The 11427-nt window shown below is 37.1% G+C and overlaps 1 protein-coding gene and 1 pseudogene across 1 annotated transcript; both read left to right on the top strand.

Annotated features, from left to right (window-relative positions):
• The first annotated feature begins 208 nt into the window (after window positions 1-208).
• LOC107671931 (uncharacterized protein K02A2.6-like) lies at window positions 209-1703 on the top strand. Its single transcript, XM_016464943.1, has 3 exons — window positions 209-316; window positions 399-708; window positions 772-1703. The coding sequence occupies exons 1-3, from the start codon at window positions 209-211 to the stop codon at window positions 1701-1703; spliced, it is 1350 nt and encodes a 449-aa protein (XP_016320429.1).
• A 1244-nt stretch (window positions 1704-2947) lies between these two features.
• On the top strand, window positions 2948-8530 carry LOC107671930 (uncharacterized; annotated as a pseudogene).
• Window positions 8531-11427: the final 2897 nt, after the last annotated feature.

Here is an 11427-nt window from a genome sequence, read left to right as displayed (position 1 = left end):
ATCTTTGGAAATAGAAATGCCTAGATATTTCACCGTCTCTTTAACTGGAATGTTATACAAGGCCAAATCTTGAATGGGGTGTAGGGCCAAAAGTTCACATTTGTTTAGATTTAATTGAAGGCCTGAAGCTTTACAAAAGGAATTGATTAGAGAGATAGCCAGAGGAATTTGCTCTTTGTTTTGCAAAAATAATGTCGTGCAACACACCATGCCCACCGGAGAGGAACGTCCCATTGCTTACGCCTCACGGACTCTGGCACCTGCTGAGAAAAAGTATTCACAAATCGAAAAAGAGGGGTTGGTGCTCATCTTTGGGGTAAAACAATTTCACCAATATCTGTGGGGAAGGAAATTTAAGATGGTAACCGACCATAAACCTTTGTTGACTTTGTTCGGAGAGTCTACCCACCATGGCAGCGGCCAGGATTCAAAGATGGGCAATCATCCTTTCAGCTTATGACTACCATATTGAATACTGTCCCTCAGAGAAACACAGTAATGCAGATGGCTTTTCACGTGTTACCCTTCCTGTCATGACTGATGTGGGCACAGCTGCCTTGTCAGAGTACATTCATGCACTAATAGCTGAGCACTTCAAACAAGCTCCTTTGAATGCGGACCAGGTGGCACGTATAACACGCAGAGACAAGGTGTTATCCAAAGTTCTGAAATATGTCATGGAGGGTTGGCCAGTGGATGTGGATGAAAGTTTGAAAGCTTACCATTCACGCAGATATGAACTGTCTGCAGAGAGTGGATGTGTGCTCTGAGGCACCAGGGTGCAAATTCCTGATAGACTGAGAAAGACTGTGCTGAACGAACTGCATGTCGGTCGTCAAGGGATAGTAAAGATGAAAGCTCTTGGCCGCAAGTATGTGTGGTGGCCTAAAGTGGCTGCAGATCTGGAGCAGGTTAGCAGAGCCTGTGAGTCGTGCCAGATGGAGAAAAAAGCACCACGTCAGATTCCGTTACACCCATGGGAATTTCCTGGTCAGAGCTGGAAAAGACTGCACATAGATTTTTCTGGTCCTTTTCTAGGACACACATTTATGATACTAGTGGATGCATATTTGAAATGGTTGGAGGTATTTACAATGCCTAACCTCACCTCACAAGCTACCATCGCAAGACTGAGGAGACTGTTTGCAGCATACGGACTTCCGGAGCGCATTGTCACAGACAATGGAATGCAATTTACATCTGAGGAGTTCAAAACCTTCATGCAGCAAAATGGCATCCTGCATTCAACGAGTGCTCCAGGTCATCCTGCTACCAATGGCTTTGCAGAAAGGTATGTGCAGACATTTAAAAGTGGAATAAAGAAACTCGCACATTTGACAATGGACTTGGAAGATAAGATCTCTCTTTTCCTCATGCAGTATCGCACTACTCCAAACTGCACTACAGGCCAATCGCCAGCAGATCTTTTTCTTAACAGACATGTGCGCACTCGCCTGGACTTTGTTCATCCAGATGTCACTGTCACTGTTCGCAGGAAACAATACCTGCAAAAGTTCTATCATGACCAACGGGCTGTGGAGAGGTCTTTTTCTGAAAAGGATGCAGTGTACCTCCGTAACACCACAGGAGGAGGGAACAAATGGGTTCCAGGTGTGATAGTAAAGCAAACCGGACCAGTGTCTTACAAGGTTCAGGGACGAGATTCAGATGTCACGTTCAGGAGGCACGGCGACCAGTTGTAGAGGATGAGCTTGTTAAAGAGACTGATTGCTCAGGGGTTGACACTTCGATTCAACCCTGCACACCAGAAGAGGAAAAACAAGCAGTTCCTGAGCCTTTTCAAGAGGACAGTGGGGGGGTTACAGGGGTTGCTCAGAGTCCACGTCGCTCATCCAGAATTAGAAAACCACCAAAACGCTATGACTTGTAATACATAAAAAAAGAGAAACCCTTGGATAGCACTCCAGTATAGGACTTTTATGGTCATATATATATGCAATGCTTATTTTGTTCTGTGATGTTGTTGTTTAAAAAAAAAAAAGTAACAGTTATGTTGTTGGTTCAGACAGTAAAGTTGTGTGTTGACATGTCTAGATTTCTATTAGGGTGAAGCTGAAGGTACCTTTGTTTAAAAAGGGGGGTAATGTGATGTATTAAATGCTTAAAATTTTGCATTTGAGACAATTGAGATTCCGTAGCAGTAGCGCTAAGAATGTTGGGAATTGCTTTGGGCGCGAGTTGGGCGGAAGTCGAGAAAGCAGTAAAGTGGTGGCTGGAAGACAAACGACGTGACATCAATAAATTATGGTATGTTCGTTTCTAGCCTTGCTCTTGCGTAATTTGAACGTCATCGCTCAAACGTAAACAAGGAAGTAACTAATACACTGTGAATGAGCTGAGCGCTCCGTTTTACGTCTGTTCATATATGTTGCCTACTCACGAGTGAAGTTGTATTTATACATGTAATCAAGCACTTACAGGATCCTAACCGTTTTCAGGATCAAGAACTCCGATTTGTTATTGTGTTGTTAAAGCGCACTGGGATTTCATTATAAGGTAACACTTGAGAACACATGACACCCTCATTTATTTTTTTCATACAATATCACACAGCGTTTGACCTGTTTACAAAAGAAAGTTCACTTTAATGTCTTTAGATGAACACAGTATATTGTTTGACACTGCAAAGATTTGGTTTATCATCAATGGCATGCTTAAAAATGGCTTAAAAATTTACTGCATTCTGGTAACCAGTATCTAACCCATCACAGAGTCACACTGACCTAAAGGCACACCTATAAAGAAAAGTCTCAACCTTACAGATCTTCAGTCTGTTTTGCATGGTAATATGTCAAATGCTATGTAAGATATAGCTCAAATATATATCTAGTATTTATTGATAATTTGGTTGTAGGAAGAAGGAAACTTTAAAATATTATTTAAAATTGAAGTCTGTGTGTTGTTAAATCAGCAGGGATCCGCTATAATGTCATCACCTGTGGATGTTATCGTGGTTGGAGCTGGTAACGGAGAAAACTATTCTGGTTATGCTGTGTATGTGGTTTCCATGTGTGTTTGGTCAATGTTCACATGATAGAGTTCTGTTGATCAGTATGGTGTGCTTAGCTATTTTTTACTGGTTATTGAATGGCATACTTGCACTTTAAGTCGTCTGCTTTGAATGGGTTCAGTGTCCAACCGTTTTATTGTTCTTCGGGACCCTGCTGTGGCTTTAGCTAAGAAAGGCTACCATGTACCGCTGGAAAAACCAATGGCTGTAAGTGTTTGCCGTAAGGCTCCATAACATGATGCTTTTTGTTGGGCTCTATTAATTGGTTCAAAAGCACTTTAAAATGCAGTTCATGCATGCATGATTTATAGGCTCCTCTTCTATTATGAGCACATTTTTCATTTCTGAATTAAAATGTAAAAATTTTTAAGGGCAAACAAGGTATAAAAACTGTCAGCTGTCCTGATATCGTCATGAAGAAAACAAAAAAACTTAGAATTCGCAGAATTAACTTCTTGGGGAAAAAAATCCTTGTAGTTTTTTTCACATTCATTTATTATTATTTATTTTAAAAATATATTATTTATGTTATTTAAATACTTAAAAATATTTGTTATATAGTCAGGCCCATATATTTTTGGACACTGACACAATTTTCATAATTTTGGCTCTGTATACCACCAGAATAGAATTAAAATCAGGAAAATAAATAAATCAAATCAAGATGAAATTGATGTAAGACTGTAAATGGGCAGTGGCAATTCTAAGTACTTTTGTGCAGCAGCATGCATAGCTATTCAGATCGCAATGTTAGCAAATTTTATAGCATGCATAGCAAATTCAGATGCAAGGTTAGAAATAATATTAGCAGCAGCATGCATAACAAGTCATATTATTATTGTTGCTAATGTAGCAGAAAGAGCATGAAATTTTAGTGATAACTCATAGAGCGTAAATTAACTTTTTAAAGTGCAATAGGCATTTATTACTTTGCTTATTCAACAGGGCTTACAGCAGGTTTTGTGCAGCAGCAGTAGATTATGCTTTGCAAATTCTGATTAAATATTACAACCGCAACAGCTAGTACAGTAAATTCCTACTACAACATTGTGAATATCATTAACAGCAACAGCATGTAGCCTGCTTCAACTCAGTATTGAAATGTTGAATATGAATATTGAATGAAATTAATATTATCAATAGCAGCAGTAGCAGAAGTTTTGTTGCGTTGGCCATATCTCTCTGCATACATTGCAGACAGCTTTAGCTATCATAACGGGTCTATTGACTTTGTCATGTTCTGCCGCTAGCGTCTGGCATAGACACCGTGTTAAAGTAAAATAGGCATTCGCCTAGCTACTTATATGCCTAATTAATGGGGCTCTCAGCAGTTCAGTCTCTTGTGCAGTAGCAGCAGCTTTCATAGGCATTCAGTCATCGAGATTTTCCTCAGCAGCAGCATGCACAGCATTTCTATGTCAGACAACTGCATTTAAATAAAGTCACTGTAGTGGTCTTGCTCAAGACCATCTTGGAATGAGCCATGCATTTAGCAATGATGTGTTTATAATGCAAACATTATTGTTCTTAATATACAATATAAATATTTTAAATTATCAAAATAAATGAGCAGCTGCTTTTGAGGCAGAATTAGTCCTGGGCATATGACACCACAACTACAGGGTGTACAGTGATTTATTCTTTCGCCAAATATTTCGTTAGCTTATTAATAAGTTAAATGTGAGTATTTCCATTGCAGTAACGTTGATGAACTTTCATTAAAAAAAAAAAAGACAACTCTTGAATGACAAATTTAAAACTATTTGCTCAGGCTGCCCGAGCCGGAGTCAGATGGTTGCTGGGGGTTACTTCATCTATCAGCTGTAGGGTATCAGACTGAATCAGACAATTTAAGATTCGATCAAGAACATGGTTGAAACACGAGGAGCCGAATTCCACAGAAAGACCCAAGACTTAATATAATTTTAACCTCATTGAGGAACTCAATGCGAGGGTTAATTAAGTGATTGATGGTTGTTCATGTCTATGCATTTTCACATATTGCTGTAAACTTGGGATTTCACATTTTCATTTCCTTAAACTCCTTCTTTCCTTACTTTCTCGCTTTCTGCAACTTGTGTGAATGTGTGAATGCGTGTGTTCATGTGTTAGATTAGTTTACATGTCTTAGATTTATCCAATAAAGCCTTATTTATATTGAAAAGAGAAGTATCTTGTGTTTTGTGCTTACAAGTTAATGTCTTAAACTGCCGATCTTGTTACTGTGCTAATAAATAGTGTTTTCACTATGCTTTGGATATTAATATCCATTACAGAATTGATGTTATACGGCTCGTTCAATGAATCGCTGGCCATCTCAGTGATCAGCCGTAAAACAGTGATTCGGTCCAAATTCCCTATAAAATCATAAATGATTCCCTTTGAGCTAAATTGACCTGTTTCCCTTACACAGCCTACGCAGTGTGATACCTTTTTGTTAATGACACGCATAGTGAGCGTTTCTAGTTTGAGCTATTGGCTCAGACACACATAGTTATTTAGGCCATTAGTTAAATAAACCTAAGGGTACAGCACCCAGGTTCACGTTGTTAAGCCACTAGTTAAAGCCACTAGTTTAAGCTATGTGGTCAACCGATCAGGTACACACAGCAATAGTTCACTAGCGTTAAGCCATTCGGAAAAGCCGGCCCAGGCTCACATAGATAGTAAACACGCGGTCTCACGGCTCCGGAGCAGCAGCAGTACATATGTCTTGGCAATAGATCTGCTTGTTCTGCAGGGTTTTATCTTTTATATTTCTTCTGCCTTATAGGAATGATTTTAAGCATATTATTGTATAGCAGCAGCATACATATTTAATTGTTTTGTTTTCTTCTTCCAGCTTTGTTGGGGGGTTATTTTATATGCTATTTGTGCAGCAGCAGTATGTCTTAAATACTCGCGGCACCGTATCGCCGTATGCATTGGCAGTAGCAAGTTCCTGTACTCGCTTGCAGCAGCAGCAATAATCTACAACTACAGCAATAACCAACAGCAGCAGCGTAGCATCTATTCTGGCAAGACCAAATACATTAACATTGTCATATCCATCCATCACCATGCTAAAATCATCCGAGAGTTGTCATGATTGAACTATATGAAACCACCATGAATACAAAGTATAACTAAATTTTTCCTCTTCACTCTCATGACCTACAGACATAGTATTGTCCATGATTTGTGTATGATTTTATTACTAAATAAAATAAATATTACATTTTATTATGCTTTCTAAGGTTACAGAGGAGGACTGCACAGAGATTGTAGAGGCTTGCATTCAGATGTTTTCCGATACGACCCTGTCATCCACAGAATTAAAGTAGTTACACTTTCCTTTGAGTCTTAGTAAAGATCTATAGTAAGTCTCAAGCAGAAAAGAAGATACTTTTTTTTTTCAACAATTCAGGGGCTGATTGACAGTGGAGTGATTGGCGATGTCATCCACATTCAACATCTGGAACCGGTAGGATGTGTTTAATGTGTTTGCGGTGTGCGTGTAATGCGTGTCTCTCTGTGTTGTGTCAGCACTGTCTTCTCTAATAGGTGGGGTTCTATCATTTTGCTCACTCCTTTGTCAGAGGAAACTGGAGAAACGAGGCGGAAAGCTCTTTTGCTCTGCTAGGCCTATGCTGACATGATTTGGATCTGATTCATCACTGGGCTGGTGGACGAAGGTACAATAAATCTAACATAACCTGTGCACATGTAGCGAAGCTAAACTGATATTAGTCTTTTAGGAATTAATTGAAAGTGCTTATTTTATTAGTGTGTTTAGACTGATTGCACAGGACGGTCAAGTTTAACCTCACTGGATGATGATGTGATGCTGATATTATAATTATATTGGGCCAGTAATATGGAAGGGGCTCTCAAGTTTCAGTTTTTTAAGACTTCTTTCTTCAAATATACATCCATATTTTTTTTCAAAATTCTTCAATATTCATAAAGTTTTAAGGTAGATCTTAAAGTTAAATAATATTTTTAGGTAAACATTTTATTTTGCAGGTGCATCAAAGTTTCGTCATTTGGTTCCCTTAGCCACTTCACAAAAGAGAATAAGGTTGGTATTAATATTATGTTTTTTTTAATTAAATGAAAAATGCTATTGTGAGATCTAATAAAAAATGTATTTCACAGTTTTCCTAGCCAGAAAATGCTGCAGATTGCTTTTTAGACTGTCCTGTAGAGGGGGATTGTGCATACTCTGCAAAGAAAATCTATTTGGATTGAGTCAAAAGAGTAATGTATTCATGTACACTACAGTTCACAAGTTTGGGGTCAGCAAGATTTTTTCTTTTTTAAAAGTAATACTTTTATTCAGTCAAGATAAAGACTTTTATGGTAGGAAAGATTTCTATTTCAAATAAAATGTTTTCAACATTGATAATAATAAGTGTTTCTTGAGCAGCAAATCAGCATATTAGAATGATTTCTGAAAGATCATGTGACACTGAAAACTGAAGTAAAGGCTGCTGAAAATTCAGCTTTGCCATCATAGGAATAAATTACATTTTAAAATATATTCAAATAGAAAACAGCTATTTTAAATTGTCATGATATTTTACAATATTTATGATCAAATAATTGCATCCTTGGTGAGCATAAAATACTTTTTTTTTTTTTTTAAAACATAACCCCATCATTTTGTAAAAGTGACACATTACTTTCTTTACTCTGCTTAATGAAGTTTGTAATCATATGATGTATATAGCACAAAACTAACATATTTTTTTTTTATGGAGGACATTTTATTCATAAATCAGGGTGGTGTTGAATCTCCTGTATACTTGCCACTCAGATAATCAGTAATGATGTTCCCTTTACATTTGTCAACAAAGTAGAATATATTTTTTTGTTTTTGATTTGTTGCAGGTAGTGAACATGGAATTTGAAGGAGGCTTGACTGCTGCTTTCACCATAGTAGCATTTACAGAGGAAATATGTGAACGCAAACCATTTATCCATGGTAGTAAGGTGGGACATCATGTTCATTTGCGTCAACATTTCAGCTCTTTGATGACCGTAAAGGGGTTTATCATCATTTGCTCATTCTCTCACAAGGGGGAACTGTCCTACAATGGATATGAGATCAAAGTGTTCGACTTCCTTACTAATAAGACCACAAAACACACCGCAGATATGAGAGTTCCAGGTAACTTTAGTAAAGGCTGTCATGGGTCTGCAGATTATCACCTTATCAACTCCTTCATTGCAGCTGTGAATGTAAAACGATGGATCTGGAAGATAGTTTTCTCTATTTGCTGAATAATCTGAGTAATTTCATCACTCCCACTTCTCTTTTCCTCAATATAGCATAAGGACCCAACTCTGATTAGGTCTAGTCCTAAGGAGACATTAGCCAGTTATAAACTAGTGTTTGTGGCTGAACGTTCCCATTTGGAAAACAGAGTTGTTTTCTGTGAGGACCCGCAGAATGGAGGAAGCAGATTAATAAAAAAATTAACTTGTCTATGGATTAACTGGATATCACCATGAATATAGCCCTAGATGTTGGAATGGCGAAGAAAGTAAATAAATGAATAATTCATGTCTTTTTTATTCAGATGAATTATAAAACAATAAATGTTCAATCACATTTCTTGTATTTAATGTAATTTAAAGATGTGTACCCATGTAATCAAATGAATTATGTGGAATTATTATCTAAATAAAAATCCTCATATTATGGGTCTTTTGTTTAGGTTTAATAATATTTTTTACAATTTATTTTAGTAGCCTTCCAGACTTTGAGAAGAAATTATGTATTTTACTGAATCAATGCCAATTAATATTGCGTCACTTGAAGTATCCTCTGCAGTGAATGGGTGCCGTCAGAATGAGAGTCCAAACAGCTGATACAAACGTCACAATAATCCACAAGTAATCCACATGACTCCAGCTGACCAGTTAACATCCGGTGACTCGAAAAGCTACATGTTTGTAAAAAAAAAACTTCTGGCCAAAATACTAGTCCATAACCCATAATAACATTTCCTCCAGTAAAAAAGTCCATCCACTGCTGTCCTATCACGTCAAAATCTGCTGACATATTTATATTAAGACTGTTCTGGTTTTGGAGTTGTTCATATTTCCCTCCTGATTCAGATGAGATTACTTTTTCACTGGAGAAAGCAATATGGATAAAGGACTTATTTTTTAGCAACAGAAGCAATGGTTTAAATTAAAATGTCTTTTTTGGGTGAACTATTCCTTTAAGTAGATTGATTGCATATACTCAGAAGCCTACGTTTTTATAAAAGAAAAAAAACTCCCCAGAAAACAAAGAATATTTATTTATTTTACCTCTATACATTATACTCGAGATCATTAGCTATTTAAAATGATAGTGTGTGAGGAGATAAACTTTAATGGTGTGCTAATAAAATTATCTATAGTTATATAACAAATAGCAATTTTTACATTAGTCACTGAATGTAAATGGCGTTTCAGACTGGGGAGAGGTGGCGTGTCACAGTGAGTTGTAGGGTGTCACAACCTTGCAGTCTGTCCACACAGTTCCAAACCTTGTTAGTTTGCTGACTTTGTGGGTGGGTCATCTTGGTTGTGGGCAGGTTACTTAAACAGATTACAAGATCATTGTATTTGACACTCATGGTGGATAAAATAACCTTTATGAATATCTTTTTGAACACCACATCTAAAACTTTGCGTTACAAAATTCTGTATGTAAATAGGCACATTGCATCGGTTGTACAAAACTTTTTTTTTTCTTACAAAAATGATGGTTTTAAATATGGGCCTTGGAACACGAGCAGAAATAATTAAAAACATTTTTTAAAGAAATTAATACTTTTATTTAGCAAGGATGCATTCAATTGATCAGGATTGATCTCAGTTCCCACAAAAATATTAAGCAGCACAACCATTTTCAAAATTGATATTAATAAGTGTTTCTTGAGCATCAAATCAGCATATTAGAATGATTTCTGAAGGATCATGTGACACTGAAGACTGGAGTAATGGCTGCTGAAAATTCAGCTTTGCCATCACATGAATAAATTACTTTTTATAATATATTAAAATTATTTTAAATTATAATAATATTTTAAAATATTATATTCTACTGTATTTGTGATCAAATAAATGCAGCCTTGATGAGCATAATCTTACCGACTCAAATTTTAACGTGGTAGTGTATGTAAAACCATTCTTAAATAGTAGATTTCAATTAAATGTATGTACAAATGAATTGCACAGAAATTCATCACAGAAAGTCCAAACGGTAGAGCTCATGAAATTTTATTATATCTCTTTCTTAAGCTTTGTGGTTAAGGCCCTCTGTTGAAGTCATTATTTCATTCTCTCATATAGAGAGCCAGGGGATAAATCTCGGTGCATTTTGATACCTCTGCCCTAAATGACTCACAAAATGTAAAATAAATACTCTCCTTGCCACAATGTCTAAAATACAGGATATGCGACGTTGCGTCACTCTGCACGCTGGCCACTTTTAAACAAGCATAGTTTCGTTATGACTGTGAGGGAGGGTGAACACTGAACTCACTAGTTGTGTAATGAATCGGATGACGGCTGGCTCCCACCTCTAACATGAGCATTGTCCAGATGGATCTGATTTTTGGTGTGAGCAGTAGCCAACAGAATATGTTCTTTTTGCTATGACATCTGATCAGCCAGGCCAAAGCGAAGAACAAATTATTTCCATTCGAAACCAGCATGCATCATCATGAGCTCAGCTTGAGAACCTCGTGACTCATAAAATACAGCTGTTGACTCAGGCAAAGGCAGAATTTTTACTCTTTGGAAGTACAATCGCATTCTTATAGGGCTGTGTGATATGCTTAGTTAGTTATCTAGGTTTAGTGATGTCATTAGGACGTACTGAGTTGCACGACTTTTAAAAGTTGCTCACCTATGGATGTTTCCTCACTGTAATTTGTATGACGATAAAATCTCCAGTCTGGTTCACAGGTATTCATGCCCAGCAAGGGTCATTAGGGTTTGTATGTGGTGCAAAAGTCATTCAAAACGGCACTTTGTTGAGAAATTCTGTTTTTAAACTTAAACTGTTGAATAACCCGGGATAAAATGTTTCTTATCATGCTTTCTCTCACAACAGAAGCTGAAACAGCAAACTATCCATAGTATTGTTTTTCTTTGTGGTCAGTTTGGGGGAAGCAGTGTGTGTTTTCTGAAATCTTGGTGAGTGGGATTTAGAAAGGTTATGTTCGGTGAACAGTAAGTCACAGGAACACCAAGGAGAAAGTGAATTTCAAAAAGTACACATGGTCTAAATCTTTGAGTGGCATCCTGAAAGACTGCGAATGACGTTCAGAATCCATTCTTTTGATGTATGTAGGTCACGCTGATGGAATCAGGAAAAAGCTGGGCCAGGAACTGTAACTGCTCAACATGAC

The sequence above is a fragment of the Sinocyclocheilus anshuiensis genome, unplaced genomic scaffold (assembly GCF_001515605.1).
Source record: "Sinocyclocheilus anshuiensis isolate Anshui unplaced genomic scaffold, SAMN03320099.WGS_v1.1 scaffold1053, whole genome shotgun sequence".
In the NCBI taxonomy this organism is placed as follows: domain Eukaryota; kingdom Metazoa; phylum Chordata; class Actinopteri; order Cypriniformes; family Cyprinidae; genus Sinocyclocheilus; species Sinocyclocheilus anshuiensis.
The sequence above is the reverse complement of the archived record's forward strand: the minus strand, read 5'-3'. Positions and strand labels throughout refer to the sequence as shown.